A 20326-nucleotide genomic window follows, 5' to 3' on the forward strand; every position below is an offset into this window, starting at 1 on the left:
GCCAATTGCCAATATCCAACCACAATTTACCGACTCCCTCTACCTACTTTTAAACTACCCTCCCCGGGTACTCGTGAAGGGGTCCATCTTCCCCATCCACTCCTTTCGCACCAACCACTCCGCTCCACGTATTCCACACTACTCACTCCACACCATCCATTCCATTCTCCATTCCATCTTTTCCATACTCCATTCACTCCATGCTCCATTCACTCCAGACCATCTGTTCCATACTCCATGTATTCCACACCAGCTATTCCACACAACCATTCTCCATACACCTGTGCTTCACCTGCACACCTGTGCCCACACACCTGGTGTCACCTGCACCCTCCTTTCCTCCCAGGCTCATTCATGCAATACAACTCACAATCGCACACTTTCACAATTACTCAATCATACACTGCATCATCTGATCTAACTACTCCCTTCTGAAACTCGCGCTCCCCAGTGTTCCCTTATACTAAGCGCTCCCACGTCGTTATAATCCAACTAAACTATTCTACGTCCCCTCTACAGGTACATGTCGCTACTTAACTCTCATGTTACCTATGGTCATTTCTAAACCCTAACATTTTATCCTAACCCTCCCGGGCTAGTTTGCACAGCCACCCCATAAACTAATGCTCATGTGCCCTGGCTATGATGTGAGGGATGGTGGATTTGCCATCCCTCCACATCGGGCATCTCCCACTATACCATATACCCATCAAATTTTGCCCATCAAATTTTCCCAATCAAATTTGCCAATCATTACTGCCAATCATTTTTACCCATCAAATTTGCCTATCATTACTGCCAATCGTTTTTACTGCTACCCCTAATCGTCCATTATTCTGAGCCTCTTGGTACGTCATTACATTTTCAAAGCTCAGCTTCACAAAGCTGAGCAATGAATACGGGTGGTTTGGTCTCCTGCGGTTGGGTCTGTCCGGCATCCGATTCAGGGGAGGAGGTTTCGTCAGGCCAAGGTTCACAGCACCATCCCTACGCGGGGCCTTTCGCTCCCATGCGCGGTGGGCCAGCCTTGCCCGGGTGGAACGCCGCTACCACAAGGGGGCGCCGTTCCGACCCCTCCTACCTCCCCTCGAACCGGGCCGGTCGCCTTGCCCGGCAAAGCGCGGACTCGACCGTGCGGGGCCCGGCCTGAATCGTGCACGATGCTCCGAACAGGAGCGACGCGACACTGATCCCCGCCGGCTCCCGCAGCCCACACCGCCCGGCACGGACCGGGAGCTCGCGTCGGCTATACGTCGGCCTAACCGCTGCCCCGGTCAACGTCGATGCTCGCTTTGCATTCTCACACCCATTCGCTACCCCTTTCATACTCACAAAACCCCGCGTCTCAGCGCCGCTCATGCATTCCGCACACTCCGTCCATTCCACCACCGCACTCCCTGTTACACACCACTCTCGTGCACCTTCTTGCGCACACTCTCCCGGTACGTACTCCGTACCACTCACCACAGGTGTGCATTCCAGCAGACACCCACTCACGCGCTCCGGTGTGCTCTCCCGCACCCACGCCACCACCAACTCACTCTCCGTGTCACACTCCGTACACTCTGTTCCACAATCTTCACAATCACTCCCACTATCACACTCTGTCGTGCATTCATTCACACTCTTTAATCTCACCACGGACCTTTCACTAGCGCCCGGGTGCCGTCGCGACCCCAAGCGCGCGAAAATTCTTTTTGCACCAAACATCCTCCTGCAAAATCTCCCCGCACAATATACAGGCCGACTCACCTGGGCGCTTCTTCCTCTTCGCTCCAACACCTGCAAACTTTCATTTGGGTTAAGCACAGCATCAAGGTGTGGGCTGAGACTTTGCATGTCTTCCATTCCTCCCTCCAGTTCCTGGGCTACCTCTGTCGTCTTTTCAATTTCAATTCCAACTATAACCATTTCATTCTGAATTAATTCTTTTTCCACCGCTGCACCTGAATTTGCCCTGTCCAATTCGGCTGCCGTCGGGTTTTTCACACCCCGTGTCGCGATTTCTATCCCGGTCCACCCGGCTGTGCTTTGCTCACCCTCGCTCACCCCGTGTTTCTCAAACCGCGCTACCTCGTCGCGTACCGATGCGCCCTTCCCGCTCGACATGCGATTAATGCTCTTCCCACATTCTTTTATCTGGCCACCCACTCTGTCCTCAAACTCTTCAATTTGATTTCCCATTCGTTCCAATTGTTCTCTCACCTTGTCTATACTATCGTTCTCTTTCCGCATTTCCACCAGGAATTGGGCCATGCGGGCTTGCATGTCAAAGCCCGCTGTTACAGCGGGCTCGGCTACCTCGGCCACGTGCGAGGCGCCGCCATCTTGTGCGCCTGCAACCTCTTCTACCGCACCCTCATTGCTCTCCTCTTCCATTATTCCCACTGCCTCCCTGGGGTCCTGGGTCGCCTCTACCTCCTCACTCTCCCCTACCGGCACCCGATCGCCTTGACCATCCATGGCACGACTCAATTTGGATGTTAGATACTAGATTTCGGCCGCTCCTAATTTTGACCAAATTTCTCAGATGTTTAAAAAAATTTGGTTCGGGTCCAAATCCCACTCCTGACACCAATTGTTATGGATCTCGGTTTCGGCACTCCCCTTACTGAGGGGGGTTTAATCCCCTCGTCTATCACACTGGCCGTCCGAGTCCTAGAAGGTATCGCGCTCCTTTGCGGGGGTGAGGTTGACCAGGGTGACTGGTCAATGGAGTCCCAGATACCTTCGCCAACCTCGCCGCAAAGCAGGAAGCTACTTCTGCTCGAGCCACGGACAAGATGGAAGATTGCCAAGCGGTTTAGCAATCCGCAGCTTGAGCCGTTAACAAAGGACTAAACCCGACTCCGAGCGTTGGCCGAATCGTGCCACAGGTACTCAATTGGGAAGGGACTAAAGCGATCAGGGGAAGAAGAAACCAAAGCAAAGGAAGAACAGGTATTTATTTATTATGTACACGAAATGAAGAGGAAACGAAAGAAGGGCATTTACAAGGAGAGGAAGAAGCAGTTACACAGGGCAGCCTTAAAACAGTCTTATATTATACCCCAGACAAACAAACAGACTTACACGGGAGGGTAATGGCAGGAAGGAATGGCTGGAAGGAGGAGAAGGTCCAAGCCGATGGTAGGGCAGGAAGGTCCGGGCAGATGCGCAGCGTCGAGGTCCGCTCCAGTCCACGTTCCGGTCCACGCTCCGGGCTTGAGGCGAAACCCGGCGGCAGCTGCACGTATTAGTTTCACGCGGTCTGACAATGTCAATATCTGGTGAGATTGTCGTTGCCAACGGACCCACTCTCCTGCCTTACGATTCAGCGTGTTCTCCTCTGGTACCTCGGACCTTCGCACTCATCTCTCCTCTCTCTCATCTCCCGAAGCAGTCCCTCGCAGCCGCTTTTATTGCGCGTTCTTGTATCCAGCCGCCGGCTCCGATGACACGCCTACCGTTCGGCTCACCTCGGCTCTGGTTGGCCGGTCAGGGCTCGCTGGCTCCACCTCTGATGGTGAGTTGACGTGCCACACCTTGTTCTTGTGTCCCGCCCCCTTTTTCCTCGGCCTGAGACCGCATGTTCAATGGCAGCTTGGGGCCATCAAACGAACCAAGACAAGGGGCAGCGAACGCTGCCCTACTGCTACTGCACTTTGAAGAGCGGGAGATGATTGGGAAAATTGAAGGGGCCTATCTTATTTGATTAATGCAACGTAGATTCAACTATTGGGAACAGATCCTTAACTAAAACACATAATAACGAGATAACTACAGAGAGGTCCTATGGTGCTCTACGTGTTGTACATGGACTAACTAGGGTGCGATCTTTAATAAAGCCAAATGATGGGGATATTTACAGGGGATCATTTATAAGGGAACATTTACTAAAATTTACAAAGTGAAGGTTCTAAAAACCGTAACAATATTTTATTAATCAATTGTCTAACAGCAAAACTAAACCACTAGTGCTTCATCCAAAGATGTAACTTTTAGAAATTTAATGAAATAAGTTATTAATAAAAAATTAAACAACTAATTAATCAAAAAATAATTGATCGATTAATTGATTAATCAATAAATCAAAAATATCCTTTACAGCCAAATCATTTGGTCATTGTCAAGTTCAAATATTAGCTTCCTAGCTCAAAAGGTGCCTGAGATAATGCTCAGATGAGAAAGAAAATAAATAAATGATTAATAATGAAAATAAATAAATAATCATCATCATAAAATTAAATAATTAATCAATTGGCTAAAAGAACACATAAACCACCACCATTCCTTCCGAATCTGTGACTAAAATAAAATAAAATAAATTAGTCATGAATCGAATAATTAAATAATTAATTGATTAATCAAAAATTGCCTTTGCAGCCAAATCACTTGGTCATTGTAATGTCCAAATATCAGCTTCCGAACTCAAAAGGTGCCTGAGATAATGCCCAGAAGAGAAAGGAAATATACAGTCACGTGAAAAAGTAAGTACACCCCATGTAAAGTTTTGACCTTTTCAACATATTTCAACATACAGCTATTTGATCTTCATTTCAAAAATATTGACAGATAAAGGTGATATAATATAACAAATATCATGAAACATTTACATTTTGTAGTCCATTGTATAATTTAAATAAACATAAATGCAAATTTCGCATGTGGAAAAAGTAAGTACACCCCTACATTTATCACTACTTCAAATACCTAAAATTAGAATCAGGTGCACCAGCTCAGATGCAAATGATTAGAACATCGTTAGAGAGGATCTCGGAGGAACCTGTCTTATTTAAACCTCAGATATTTAGTTTGGTTTGCTCTTTGTTGTTGAAGTGTGCGGCGTCACCATGCCTATATCAAAAGAGCTCTCTGAGGCCTTCAGAAAGAAGGTTATAGATGCCTACGAGTCTGGAAAGGGATTTAAAAAGATCTCCAAACAATTTGAAATCAATCATTCGACTGTCCGGAAGATCATCAACAAGTGGAGAAGATTCCAAACAACTGCCAACTTGTTCAGGCCAGGCTGCCCCAGCAAGTTCAGCCCGAGAGCAGACCGCAAGATGCTGAAAGAAGTCTCGAAGAACCGCAGAATGTCACCACGGGACCTACAGGTAGCTCTTGCCACTGTTGATGTCAAAGTGCACGAGTCTACCATTAGAAAGAGGCTGCACAAATTTGATCTACTTGGGAGGTGTGCCAGGAGGAAACCTTTGCTGTCCAGAAGGAACATCAGGGCAAGACTAAAGTTTGCCAATGAACACCTCGGCAAAGACCAGCACTTCTGGAACAATGTGCTCTGGACAGATGAGTCAAAGGTAGAGCTATTTGGCCACATTACCAGAAGACATGTTTGGCGAAAACCAAAGACAGCATTTGACCACAAGAACCTGATACCAACTGCAAAGCATGGTGGTGGAAATATTATGGTTTGGGGCAGCTTTGCTGCATCAGGGCCTGGGCAGCTCACCATCATAGAATCCACTATGAATTCTTCATTGTACCAGAGGGTGCTTGAGGATAATGTGAGGCCATCTGTTGGAAAGTTTAAGCTCAACCGAAGGTGGACCCTGCAACATGACAATGACCCTAAACATACCAGTAAATCCACCAAGGAATGGCTGAAAAGAAAGAAATGGAGGGTTCTAGAATGGCCAAGTCAAAGCCCGGATCTAAATCCCATCGAGATGTTGTGGGGGAATTTGAAACGAGCTGTGCATGCAAGAAACCCCTCAAACATCGCACAGCTGAAAGAATTCTGCATGGAGGAGTGGGAAAAAAATTTTTCCAGTCGAGGTCAGGGCCTGGTGGACAGTTATAAGAAACGCCTACTTGAGGTTGTTTCTGCCAAAGGAGGCAATACCACCTATTAGAGCCAAGGGTGTACTTACTTTTTCCACATGCGAAATTTGCATTTATGTTTCTTTAAATTATACAATGGACTACAAAATGTAAATGTTTCATGATATTTGTTATATTATATCACCTTTATCTATCAATATTGTTGAAATGAAGATCAAATAGCTGTATGTTGAAATATGTTGAAAAAGTCAAAACTTTACATGGGGTGTACTTACTTTTTCACGTGACTGTATAAGTACTTAATTAATCGATAATAATTAAGTAGCTCATCAATAAATTGATTAATCAAAAAACAAAAAATACCATTTTTGACAAAGTCAAAATCAAATGATGGCTGAGATATCGCCTGGATAAACAAACAAGAAAATGAAAAATCGGTCAGAGACCGAGGACTTGCCGGAATTTACTTTTTTATCGGCCATTTAGGACAAATATGGTGGCTGAACCACGTGACCAATGACGTCATCATTAACATATTTTATTCCCCATGGAGAGTTCTTTACAATGAGCCATGTCTCAATTTTTTCTGTTCAGCACTTTTGGAGATATGGAGGTGCTACGTTTTTTGGTTTTTCCAAGATGGCGGCCGAACCACGTGACCGACGACGTCATTAACATATTTTATTCCCCATGCAGAGTTCTTTACAATGAGCCATGTCAATTTTTTCTATTCAGCACTTTCGGAGATATGGAGGTGCTAAGTTTTGGTTTTTCCAAGATGGCGGCCGAACCACGTGACCGACGACGTCATTAACATATTTTATTCCCCATGGAGAGTTCTTTACAATGAGCCATGTCTCAATTTTTTCTATTCAGCACTTTCGGAGATATAGAGGTGCTAAGTTTTTCGGTTTTTCCAAGATGGCGGCCGAACCACGTGACCGATGACGTCATCAATTGGGCACAGTCTATTCCAGGGCAGGACAAATATGTGTGCAAAGTTTGGTGATTCTACGTGCAATGGTGTAGACGTAGTGCTGCAAACAGACAAACAGACAAACCAACCGATCAACATACTTGCCGGAATCTTTCCCGGCAAGTAATGAAAATTCACTCGGTGACACTTGGCAAAACGGAGCAAAGTAGAATGGCACTCAATAGAGCATCCTTTTGACCTCAAAAATAGTTGGTGGTTAAATTAAGTTGGCTGCTATGAAAATCCTATTCAAATTTCAAGTCAATCGGATGAAAATTGAAGATTTTAGAAATTCTAAGAAAAAGTGGTTGACCTTTGGCCTATGTTGACCATTTGGCCTACGCTGATCTAAAAAAAGTTGCTGGTTGAATTCAGTTAGCCAATATGTAAATCCTATTCAAATTTCAAGTCAATCGGATGAAAATTGAGGATTTTGGAAATTCAAAATTGTTGTTGACCTTTGGCCTATGTTGACCTTTTGGCCTATGGTAATCTCAAAAATAGTTGGTGGTTGAATTCAGTTAGCTGATATGTAAATCCTCTTCAAATTTCAAGTCAATCGGATGGAAATTGAGGATTTTAGAAATTTGATATTGTTGTTGACCTTTGGCCAGTGTTGACCTTTTGGTCTATGCTGATCTCAAAAATAGTTGGTGGTTGAATTCAGTTAGCCGATATGTAAATCCTATTCAATTTCAAGTCAAGTGGATGAAAATTGAAGATTTTAGAAATTCGGAAAAAAAATGGTTGACCTTTGGCCTATATTGACCTTTTGGAATATGCTCATCTCAAAAATAGTTGGTGATTGAATTCAGTTCGCTGATATGAAAATATCATTTAAATTTCAAGTCAATCGGATGAAAATTGAGGATTTTAGAAATCCGGGAAAAAGTTGTTGACCTTTGGCCAATGTTGACCTTTTGACCTCAAAATTATATAGGATTTTGTCGGACCACGAACTCTACCATTTGGTGGTAGATCGGTTTAAAAGTTTTTAAGTTTCGTGAAATCGGTTTAAAATTGTGACCCTTAGGCAAGTATAAGTGAGCGGACAGACAAACACACAAACGTACAAACCGGAGTGATCAACATACTTGCAAAATAAAATAAAATTGCCAAGTAACAAGAAAGCAAACAAACAACCAGAGTGAAAACTGAGCACTCCCTTTCAGCGTGCGTCATTGCTGAGCCCCGTTCGGTGCCCGGCAATGACGCTATGCAGCGCCTGGAGATGGCATAGGAAAGGAGCGGTGTACAATATTAACTCAGGGTTATGAGCTGCCTGTACCAGATGTATCCAGATGTACATTTAAAAAATCAACAAAACACTCCTTCTTCAACGGTCACCTTAAATCCGGGTCTTGTGCCAGTGAGCGCACGGTTCTGTTAAAAATAACTTTCAATTGGGATTTGGGTTTGGGGGAAAAGCTGTGAAGGCAAGAAGTTCAGTCGAGGATCGATAGTGTGTGTGGTCATGTTCGTTGTGATCATGCGTGATTGCCATCATGCTGGTCATATCAAATGTTGCATGTTGGTCATGTTCGGTGTTGGTCATGTTCGATGTTGGTCATGTTCGATGTTGATCATGTTGGATGTTGGTCATGTTCGGTGTTGGTCATGTTCGGTGTTGGTCATGTTCGATGTTGGTCATGTTCGATGTTGGTCATGTTCGATGTTGGTCATGTTCGATGTTGTATGTTGGTCATGTTGTATGTTGGTCATGTTGTATGTTGGTCATGCTCGATGTTGGTCATGCTCGATGTTGGTCATGTTGTATGTTGGTCATGCTCAATGTTGGTCATGCTCGATGTTGGTCATGCTCGATGTTGGTCATGTTTGGTGTTGGTCATGTTCGATGTTGGTCATGTTCGATGTTGGTCATGTTCGACGTCGGCCATGTTCGGCGTCGGCCATGTTCGGCGTCGGTCATGTTCGGCGTCGGTCATGTTCGATGTTGGCCATGTTCGATGTTGGTCATATTCGATGTTGGTCATGTTGTATGTTGGTCATGCTCGATGTTGGTCATGTTCGATGTTGGTCATATTCGATGTTGGTCATGTTGTATGTTGGTCATGCTCGATGTTAGTCATGCTCGATGTTGGTCATGCTCGATGTTGGTCATGCTCGATTTTCGTCATGCCCGATGTTGGTCATGTTTGGTGTTGGTCATGCTCGATGTTGGTCATGTTTGGTGTTGGTCATGTTCGATGTTGGTCATGTTCGATGTTGGTCATGTTTGGTGTTGGTCATGTTTGGTGTTGGTCATGTTTGGTGTTGGTCATGTTCGACGTCGATCATGTTCGACGTCGGCCATGTTCGATGTCGGGCATGCTCGATGTCGGTCATGCTCGATGTCGGTCATGCTCGATGTTGGTCATGCTCGATGTCGGTCATGCTCGATGTCGGTCATGTTTGGTGTTGGTCATGTTTGGTGTTGGTCATGTTTGGTGTTGGTCATGTTCGACGTCGATCATGTTCGACGTCGGCCATGTTCGATGTCGGTCATGCTCGATGTCGGTCATGCTCGGTGTTGACCATGCTCGATGTCGGTCATGCTCGATGTCGGTCATGCTCGATGTTGGTCATGCTCGATGTTGGTCATGCTCGATGTTGGTCATGGTCGATGTTGGTCATGTTTGGTGTTGGTCATGCTCGATGTTCGTTATGCTTGATGTTGGTGATGCTCGATGTTGGTCATGCTCGATGTTGGTCATGCTCGATGTTGGTCGTGTTCGGTGTTGGTCGTGTTCGGTGTTGGTCGTGTTCGGTGTTGGTCGTGTTCGGTGTTGGTCATGTTCGGTGTTGGTCATGTTCGGTATTGGTCATGTTCGGTGTTGGTCATGTTCAGTGTTGGTCATGTTCGATGTTGATCATCTTCGATGTGGGTCATATTAGATGTTGATCCTGTTTGATGTTGGTCATGTTCGATGTTGGTCATGTTCGATGTTGGTCATGTTCGATGTTGGTCAAGTTAGATGTTGGTCATGTTCGATGTTGGTCATGTTCGATGTTGGTCATGTTTGATGTTGGTCATGCTCGATGTTGGTCATGCTCGATGTTGGTCATGCTCGATGTTGGTCATGCTCGATGTTGGTCATGTTCGATGTTGGTCATATTTGATGTTGGTCATGTTCGATGTTGATCATGTTAGATGTTGATCATGTTCGATGTTGGTCATGTTCGGTGTTGATCATGTTAGATGTTGGTCATGTTCGACGTTGGTCATGTTCGACGTTGGTCATGTTCGGTGTTGGTCATGCTCGATGTTGGTCATGCTCGATGTTGGTCATGCTCGATGTTGGTCATGCTCGATGTTGGTCATGTTCGGTATTGGTCATGTTCGACGTTGATCATGTTCGACGTTGATCATGTTCGATGTTGATCATCTTCGATGTGGGTCATATTAGATGTTGATCATGTTTGATGTTGGTCATGCTCGATGTTGGACATGCTCGATTTTCATTATGCCCGATGTTGGTCATGTTTGGTGTTGGTCATGCTCGATGTTGGTCATGTTTGGTGTTGGTCATGTTCGATGTTGGTCATGTTCGACATCGGTCATGTTCGACGTCGGTCATGTTCGACGTCGGTCATGCTCGACGTTGGTCATGCTCGACGTTGGTCATGCTTGACGTTGGTCATGCTCGATTTTGGTCATGTTTGGTGTTGGTCATGTTCGACATCGGTCATGTTCGACGTCGGTCATGTTCGACGTTGGTCATGCTCGACGTTGGTCATGCTCGACGTTGGTCATGCTCGGTGTTGGTCATGTTTGGTGTTGGTCATGTTCGACATCGGTCATGTTCGACGTCGGTCATGCTCGACATCGGTCATGCTCGACATTGGTCATGCTCGGTGTTGGTCATGCTCGGCGTTGGTCATGCTCGACGTTGGTCATGCTCGACGTTGGTCATGCTCGACGTTGGTCATGCTCGACGTCGGTCATGCTCGATGTCGGTCATGCTCGATGTCGGTCATGCTCGATGTCGGTCATGCTCGATGTCGGTCATGCTCGATGTCGGTCATGTTCGGTGTTGGTCATGCTCTATTGGTTATGCTCGAAGTTGGTCATGTTTGGTGTTGGTCATGCTCGATGTTGGTTATGGTCGATGTTGGTCATGTTTGGTGTTGGTCATGCTCGATGTTCGTTATGCTTGATGTTGGTGATGCTCGATGTTGGTGATGCTCGATGTTGGTCATGCTCGATGTTGGTCATGCTCGATGTTGGTCGTGTTCGGTGTTGATCATGTTAGATGTTTGTCATGTTCGACGTTGGTCATGTTCGACGTTGGTCATGTTCGGTGTTGGTCATGCTCGATGTTGGTCATGCTCGATGTTGGTCATGCTCGATGTTGGTCATGTTCGGTGTTGATCATGTTAGATGTTGATCATGTTCGATGTTGGTCATGTTCGGTGTTGATCATGTTAGATGTTGGTCATGTTCGACGTTGGTCATGTTCGACGTTGGTCATGTTCGACGTTGGTCATGTTCGGTGTTGGTCATGCTCGATGTTGGTCATGCTCGATGTTGGTCATGCTCGATGTTGGTCATGTTCGGTATTGGTCATGTTCGACGTTGATCATGTTCGATGTTGATCATCTTCGATGTGGGTCATATTAGATGTTGATCGTGTTTGATGTTGGTCATGCTATATGTTGGTCATGCTCGATGTTGGTCATGTTAGATGTTGGTCATGTTTGATGTTGGTCATGTTTGATGTTGGTCATGTTTGATGTTGGTCATGTTCGATGTTGGTCATATTAGATGTTGATCATGTTAGATGTTGATCATGTTCGATGTTGGTCATGTTCGGTGTTGATCATGTTAGATGTTGGTCATGTTCGACGTTAGTCATGCTCGATGTTGGTCATGCTCGATGTTGGTCATGCTCGATTTTCGTCATGCCCGATGTTGGTCATGTTTGGTGTTGGTCATGCTCGATGTTGGTCATGTTTGGTGTTGGTCATGTTCGATGTTGGTCATGTTCGATGTTGGTCATGTTTGGTGTTGGTCATGTTTGGTGTTGGTCATGTTTGGTGTTGGTCATGTTCGACGTCGATCATGTTCGACGTCGGCCATGTTCGATGTCGGGCATGCTCGATGTCGGTCATGCTCGATGTCGGTCATGCTCGATGTTGGTCATGCTCGATGTCGGTCATGCTCGATGTCGGTCATGTTTGGTGTTGGTCATGTTTGGTGTTGGTCATGTTTGGTGTTGGTCATGTTCGACGTCGATCATGTTCGACGTCGGCCATGTTCGATGTCGGTCATGCTCGATGTCGGTCATGCTCGGTGTTGACCATGCTCGATGTCGGTCATGCTCGATGTCGGTCATGCTCGATGTTGGTCATGCTCGATGTTGGTCATGCTCGATGTTGGTCATGGTCGATGTTGGTCATGTTTGGTGTTGGTCATGCTCGATGTTCGTTATGCTTGATGTTGGTGATGCTCGATGTTGGTCATGCTCGATGTTGGTCATGCTCGATGTTGGTCGTGTTCGGTGTTGGTCGTGTTCGGTGTTGGTCGTGTTCGGTGTTGGTCGTGTTCGGTGTTGGTCATGTTCGGTGTTGGTCATGTTCGGTATTGGTCATGTTCGGTGTTGGTCATGTTCAGTGTTGGTCATGTTCGATGTTGATCATCTTCGATGTTGATCATCTTCGATGTGGGTCATATTAGATGTTGATCCTGTTTGATGTTGGTCATGTTCGATGTTGGTCATGTTCGATGTTGGTCAAGTTAGATGTTGGTCATGTTCGATGTTGGTCATGTTCGATGTTGGTCATGTTTGATGTTGGTCATGCTCGATGTTGGTCATGCTCGATGTTGGTCATGCTCGATGTTGGTCATGCTCGATGTTGGTCATGCTCGATGTTGGTCATGTTCGATGTTGGTCATATTTGATGTTGGTCATGTTCGATGTTGATCATGTTAGATGTTGATCATGTTCGATGTTGGTCATGTTCGGTGTTGATCATGTTAGATGTTGGTCATGTTCGACGTTGGTCATGTTCGACGTTGATCATGTTCGACGTTGATCATGTTCGATGTTGATCATCTTCGATGTGGGTCATATTAGATGTTGATCATGTTTGATGTTGGTCATGCTCGATGTTGGACATGCTCGATTTTCATTATGCCCGATGTTGGTCATGTTTGGTGTTGGTCATGCTCGATGTTGGTCATGTTTGGTGTTGGTCATGTTCGATGTTGGTCATGTTCGGTGTTGGTCATGTTTGGTGTTGGTCATGTTTGGTGTTGGTCATGTTTGGTGTTGGTCATGTTTGGTGTTGGTCATGTTCGACGTCGATCATGTTCGACGTCGGCCATGTTCGACGTCGGCCATGTTCGACGTCGGTCATGCTCGACGTTGGTCATGCTCGACGTTGGTCATGCTCGACGTTGGTCATGCTCGACGTTGGTCATGCTCGATGTTGGTCATGTTTGGTGTTGGTCATGTTCGACATCGGTCATGTTCGACGTTGGTCATGCTCGACGTTGGTCATGCTCGACGTTGGTCATGCTCGGTGTTGGTCATGTTTGGTGTTGGTCATGTTCGACAACGGTCATGTTCGACGTCGGTCATGCTCGACATCGGTCATGCTCGACGTTGGTCATGCTCGGTGTTGGTCATGCTCGGTGTTGGTCATGCTCGACGTTGGTCATGCTCGACGTTGGTCATGCTCGACGTTGGTCATGCTCGACGTTGGTCATGCTCGACGTCGGTCATGCTCGACGTCGGTCATGCTCGATGTCGGTCATGCTCGATGTCGGTCATGCTCGATGTCGGTCATGTTCGGTGTTGGTCATGCTCTATTGGTTATGCTCGAAGTTGGTCATGTTTGGTGTTGGTCATGCTCGATGTTGGTTATGGTCGATGTTGGTCATGCTCGATGTTGGTCATGCTCGATGTTGGTCATGTTCGGTGTTGATCATGTTAGATGTTGATCATGTTCGATGTTGGTCATGCTCGATGTTCGTTATGCTCGATGTTGGTCATGCTCGATGTTGGTCATGCTCGATGTTGGTCATGTTCGGTGTTGATCATGTTAGATGTTGATCATGTTCGATGTTGGTCATGTTCGGTGTTGATCATGTTAGATGTTGGTCATGTTCGACGTTGGTCATGTTCGACGTTGGTCATGTTCGACGTTGGTCATGTTCGGTGTTGGTCATGCTCGATGTTGGTCATGCTCGATGTTGGTCATGCTCGATGTTGGTCATGTTCGGTATTGGTCATGTTCGACGTTGATCATGTTCGATGTTGATCATCTTCGATGTGGGTCATATTAGATGTTGATCGTGTTTGATGTTGGTCATGCTATATGTTGGTCATGCTATATGTTGGTCATGCTCGATGTTGGTCATGTTAGATGTTGGTCATGTTTGATGTTGGTCATGTTTGATGTTGGTCATGTTTGATGTTGGTCATGTTCGATGTTGGTCATATTAGATGTTGATCATGTTAGATGTTGATCATGTTCGATGTTGGTCATGTTCGGTGTTGATCATGTTAGATGTTGGTCATGTTCGACGTTGGTCATGTTCGATGTTGGTCATGTTCGATGTTGGTCATGTTCGGTGTTGGTCATGTTCGGTGTTGGTCATGTTCGGTGTTGGTCATGCTCGATGTTGGTCATGCTCGATGTTGGTCATGCTCGATGTTGGTCATGCTCGATGTTGGTCATGTTCGGTATTGGTCATGTTCGACGTTGATCATGTTCGACGTTGATCATCTTCGATGTGGGTCATATTAGATGTTGATCATGTTTGATGTTGGTCATGCTATATGTTGGTCATGCTAGATGTTGATCATGCTCGATGTTCAAGCTCGATTGCAATCATGTTCGATTGGCATTGCGGTCATGGTCCATAGAAAATAAAGCGGCCTGGAATGAACGGATTCGGTGGGATGATAGATACGTTTATAGTCGCTGATTGAAATTGGTACCTTCATGCAGCAGGTACGTGGATTAGACCCCTCTCCATCGCACTTTGCCAAAGTCTCGCCCCACGGCTCATCGCAGCCTCTGTGCCCCACACACCCAGCACCGCCGCCTCCACGGCGATCTTTCCGCCCACCAGGGCGCTCTCCGTGCACGGCGTCCGAAGCGCTTATAAAAGGCTTGGGAAATGGAGCGCCAGGGAAGGTGTGCGGAGCCGGAACACCTGGTGAGCCCTTAAACAGCAATTTAACAGCCCGTTGTCCCATTCAGGGAGTGAAACGATGGCTTTTCTAACTTTACCATAAACTTCACTCACTGAGGAGAGTTAAGGACACTCGGTCCGTTGTTCGTGTGTCGGTCACAGGAGCGATGCGGCAGGTCCACCCATTGCTCACACTAACCATCGGGATCCTGGCGATGGACCCAGGAGTCCCCTTGCGGATGGTGGACCCGGGGGTCGCCTTGCGGGTGATGGACCCGGGGGTCGCTGCACGGGTGGTGGAATCGGGGGCCGCCTTGCGGATGGTGGACCCAGGGATCGCCGCACGGGTGGTGGAACCAGGAGTTGCTGCGAGGATGAGGGAACCAGGGGTCGCCGCACGGGTAGCCAAACCCGTTCTGCAGCTGTTCCTGCAGGCGATGCGCGCCCCGGAGCGTTCGGCCGGCTCTGCGAGTCTGAGCGGGGACTTCATCCGTGTGGCAGTGGATTACCAGGACAGGGCTCGAGGTGAACCCTGCGGGACAACCCAATCATAATGATCATCATCGAGCTATTAATATCATTATTTTTTATTTCTTGGTCGCACGCTGTGATGTGTGAAACGCATTGGGATGCAACACGGACAAAATGGACCGAATGGCCTTTTTCACTTGTTCTTATTTGTGCACGTTGTACGTGACTGCCTTGCTCGGCTTTGTCGCCAAGTTGTGCTAACTTGGTATGATAGTCCAGCGTGTCTGATGTGGTGAGACCATGAAACCCCAACGAAGAACCGAGGAGGACTCTATATAAACCCTCTGTACAATGGATATTGCTCGAGACAGGAACTAAGGTGTGTGTGTGTGTGTGTGTGTGTGTGTGTGTGTGTGTGTGTGTGTGTGTGTGTGTGTGTGTGTGTGTGTGTGTGTGTGTGTGTGTGTGTGTGTGTGTGTGTGTGTGTGTGTGTGTGTGTGTGTGTGTATGTATGTATGTATGTATATATATATATGTTCTATCTATGTTCTATCTATATATAAAAGAAAGTTTTTGTTTGTTTGTTTGTCTGTTTGAGATCGCTTCTCGGCATTTTGGCTGGGAGACCTGACGGGAGTAATGCCCTGTCAGTGGATTAAGGGGTCTTACTCCTATTGAGAGGAGTGGTCCCAACTGTATGACCATGCGTTGTGGCCCTTCGGGGGCATGATGCATGCGTTTGAATGACCATGTGCTTCCCCCTCGGGGTTGAGGCGCATGTGTATTGTTATGGGGACAGCCTTGTTGACGTTGTGCCTTGACCATGGGGTCAAGGTGCACGTCCGAGGCTGTTCAAATGTTTGGACTTTTTACCTTTTTTCATTGTAAAAAAGGCAGGCCTTCAGGCGGGCCCTAAACGTCTGTGTGTGTGTGTGTGTGTGTGTGTGTGTGTGTGTGTGTGTGTGTGTGTGTGTGTGTGTGTGTGTGTGTGTGTGTGTGTGTGTGTGTGTGTGTGTATATATATATATATATATGTTCTATCTATGTTCTATCTATGTTCTATATATATATAAAAGAAAGTTTTTGTTTGTCTGCAGGCGCTAATCTCCTGAACGGTGAAAGATAGGAGGAAACCTCTGAAACAAAAAATGTCGGGACGGGCCCCGGGAAGGTTATAGGCTGGGTGGTGAGGCCGGTCGAGGCCGCCTCGGCCGGGCTGGGCCCATTTCGCAATTAAAAGCTGAACTGAATTATAGTCGTCAATCTTCTACGGCTGCGGGTAAAAGCTGAATTATAGTAGTAAATTCATTCAAAAAGAACCCGGGCAACGCCGGGTGCATTCGGCTAGTATACATATAAATATCTACAGATTTTAGATTTTTTGCAGTATGCCGTCCTGATGAGGGCAAATAAGCCCGAAATCGGGATTGGCGGCTCTGCTTGATGTTTATAGCCAATGGTGACCAAAGAATAAATCTCTGTCTGTTGACAAAGTGGCCGGGCTGAGGCCTCCGGGTCGGAGGTGACGCTTTGGTCTAGGACTTCGGTCCACAGGAGATCGGGACAGCGCTCGTCACGCTGTTATGTCGTTGATTATTATCCCCGCCGATCGCACCGCACCCCCTGGTTTTGGTTTGCACTGGCGGGAACGATGGTCTGTGTGGCAGACAGGCTGTTGGTTCCTTGCGGGTTATGCGTTTTTTTTACCGTGTAAGACATAATCCGTGGCTGGTGCTCACCATTAAAGCTAGGAGGTGCCTCGATTCGTGTGTGTGTGCGTGTGTGTGTGTGTGTGTGTGTGTGTGTGTGTGTGTGTGTGTGTGTGTGTGTGTGTGTGTGTGTGTGTGTGTGTGTGTGTGTGTGTGTGTGTGTGTGTGACCATGTGTGTGTGGCCATGTGTCCTCAGGACCCATGGAACAAGGTCGTGAGGAAAGAGCCCCGACCAGCAGGAATGTGGTGTCGCGTCTCTTGGGTGAGTTTGACCCTCTTATAAGACCATATAAGTATAAGTTGTACAACATTGTACAACAAGGCATTCCTGTGTAAGATAACACAATCCCTGTTCATTCTGGGATTCATTTCAGCTCCGTTTTGCACTGACTCTCCCAAGACTCCCCTGTGAGCCCTGTGGACCCTCGTTCATCCCTTTGCCCTCTCCCCCAACCCAATGCTTCTCCAGGGTCACGGCTGTTCCACACCACCTGCAGGAAATACTTCCATCGCATCTTCCATGGAACGCGAGACTGCATGATCCCCGCATGTAAGACCCCGGCTACACGGGTTTGTCTCCAAGATGGTCTCGTGATTTTAAAACTTCGTTATTTTCTCAATCACATGTTGTCTCATTTCAAAATGACACCAATACTCGTATGTAGGCTTTATATGTTCTGGTTAGCCACCAACTATTCCCTAATCAATCTGTTCAATATCGACCCCTTTCCTTAACTCACCCATTGGAATGATTATAATGGGGCTTTGTGACGTCATTCTGTCACACATGACACAATACCTATTTTGATCTTCAAGGGTGGCAACTGATTGACATGAAAACCGTTTATATTAAATTTAGAATGTAATTCATCTCCATTTCTTGTATCTCCCAATATTTTATACCCTGTTAACCACAACACCCCCAAACCTCCCACTACCACTCCACACACCTCATCTTACTGGGGATTAGGAGTTAGTTACTATAATTCTTTCTCCTTTTCACTCGTTTTTTCATTATATTGCCTGTTGTATCCACCTGTTTCCCCACTGCCCCAATGCCAGTGCGTTGCCTTCGACTCTCTGTGGCCTTGTTCGTTCAAAAGTCACCTCTTCATTCACGACATAATAATAACATACAGAAAATAATCCCTACCGGGTGTACCATGTGGGTTACTGACGAGGTTTTCCCACTCACCTCGCCAACCACGTACCTGAAAATTCTAAATGAATCGGTAACTCGATAATACACAAACAAGAATGTAAGGACACAAAGAAAGGACGCCGTGGGATCTTTAATGTCCACCAATGAATGCCAGCAGACAGGACGCCCGTTTAACGTCCGTCCGAGGGACGGCACACGTATTAATGAATCACCCGGCCTGTGAAATGAAATGAAATTGAAAGTAAGTTTCAAGAAGGTGATTTGTGTTCCATCGTGTTCAAATATAATTATTTTGACATAAAATTAATATTTTAAAGGTTAAAAAAAAAATTGGAAGTTTACCGCCGTTGATGCAGCGTCTGTTACATCACCTTATTTAACATGTCACTTTAGTTGTTTATGCATTGTGCCTGTTTGTGGCCTTTTTGATGTCCTTTAAAACAGTAAGTTTCCTGTTTGGATTGATCTTAAATCTTATTTGATTGCCAGACAGGAAAACGGAGAAATTAAAATTATCTCGATCCTCTCTGCACATGCGCGATCTGGACGAATTCAGAGCCAAAGTACTACTGAACTACAAGTTTGTTTTCCCATTCATGTTCAAACTTGTGTTCAAAATGTAACATTCAAGTGAAATTAATTGAAAATTGTTCCACGATCATAAACTGATATTTGTAGACACAGACATACAGAAGTGAACCATATAGCTTTACCACGCTTTTTGCTTCGTGTGTGTGGGGTAATTCATCGGAGATGTAATTGCAAACTACCAAAGGAACCCGGGGTTGAATTTCAATCACCGTGTTGTTCAAAAGTCTGAAAACCAACCATCTATTTATTCCACAGGCATGATGGCAGGAAGCATGACCCTTGTATTGCCCTCCCACCCTTTCATCCTCTTACATCATCCTTCCAACCTCCTCTGTTTGTCCCACTACCCCCAACCCTCACCCTTCCCTGTTACCTCTAAATCCACTCCCCTTCCTTTTCTCTGCCGTTCCATCCCAATCTGTTCCCCTTCTCGATTTACACCCCCATCTGCTCCCCCTCTTCTGACGTCATATGTAGATGGGGGTAAGATGGCCTAAAATTCTTCATTTAATAACCTATAACTCCCTCCATGCTCCCACAGATTTCCGCCGATGTGCCCGACTGCTCTCCCGCCTCGCTGCCAGCTCACTCTGTACCAACCGCTAGCACGTGACATTGGTATCGGAGCAATGGGGGCGAGAAAATAGGAATGGAAAAGATGGAGTTCCTAGCTGTCGCCGTGTCTCTACCTTCACTCTGACGACGCGTCAGCACCGACTCGTGGCATCCAAAACAAAGGGAAACGTTGCATTCCAGTGCAAACACGTCAGTCTGTAAATATGTGTCATTCAAGCAAGAGGTGTGTGTGTGTGTGTGTGTGTGTGTGTGTGTGTGTGTGTGTGTGTGTGTGTGTGTGTGTGTGTGTGTGTCTGTGTGTGTCTGTGTGTGTGTGTGTACATATATAAAAATATATATACTATATATATATATATATATATATATATATATATATATATATATATGTGTGTGTGTGTGTGTGTGTGTGTGTGTGTGTGTGTGTGTGTGTGTGTGTGTGTGTGTGTGTGTGTGTGTGTGTGTGTGTGTGTGTGTGTGTGTGTGTGTGTGTATATATATATATATATATATATATATATATATATATATATATATATATATATATATATATGTGTGTGTATAGTCAGACCCCCACATTCGCGGGTTGATAAATTGCGACCTGCTTCTATATTCATGGCCCTATATCCTGCATGTTCGCAATTTTCCAAAAATAAAATTACCCGAGCCGCTAGCATGACACAGTTCTAAAACATATTTTCCATCAGCCACACACAAAGCAGCTGTACGTACTCAAAAACACATCTTCCATGAGCCACGAGGATGACCTGCTTATACATTTGCACCCCTGTGCTTCGCATTTCCATGGCTTTTTGCGACTGCATAAAAACATTTTAGCCACGCTATAAGCAAGCTTCGTATGTCCCACCATTTGCACTGTGAACATAGCTTCACGGGATATCCCACCATTCAC

The 20326-nt window shown here is 46.1% G+C and overlaps 1 protein-coding gene across 1 annotated transcript; it reads left to right on the top strand.

Annotated features, from left to right (window-relative positions):
* The first annotated feature begins 3413 nt into the window (after positions 1 to 3413).
* Positions 3414 to 19752, top strand: LOC137438688 (uncharacterized). Its single transcript, XM_068133940.2, has 6 exons — positions 3414 to 3505; positions 14720 to 14930; positions 15069 to 15431; positions 17284 to 17349; positions 17557 to 17637; positions 19382 to 19752. The coding sequence occupies exons 1-6, from the start codon at positions 3434 to 3436 to the stop codon at positions 19444 to 19446; spliced, it is 858 nt and encodes a 285-aa protein (XP_067990041.1). The 5' UTR covers positions 3414 to 3433; the 3' UTR covers positions 19447 to 19752.
* Positions 19753 to 20326: the final 574 nt, after the last annotated feature.

Source organism: Myxine glutinosa, chromosome 13, assembly GCF_964187855.1.
Source record: "Myxine glutinosa chromosome 13, kmMyxGlut1.1, whole genome shotgun sequence".
Classification (NCBI taxonomy): domain Eukaryota; kingdom Metazoa; phylum Chordata; class Myxini; order Myxiniformes; family Myxinidae; genus Myxine; species Myxine glutinosa.

What these genes read in the sequence shown, in the direction of transcription:
- LOC137438688 (XM_068133940.2), top strand. Translation starts at nt 3,434, where the DNA reads ATGACACGCCTACCGTTCGGCTCACCTCGGCTCTGGTTGGCCGGTCAG. An exon ending in GTGCGGAGCCGGAACACCTG is followed by an intron (nt 14,931 to 15,068) that starts GTGAGCCCTTAA and finishes TGTCGGTCACAG; the next exon opens with GAGCGATGCGGCAGGTCCAC. An exon ending in TTACCAGGACAGGGCTCGAG is followed by an intron (nt 15,432 to 17,283) that starts GTGAACCCTGCG and finishes ATGTGTCCTCAG; the next exon opens with GACCCATGGAACAAGGTCGT.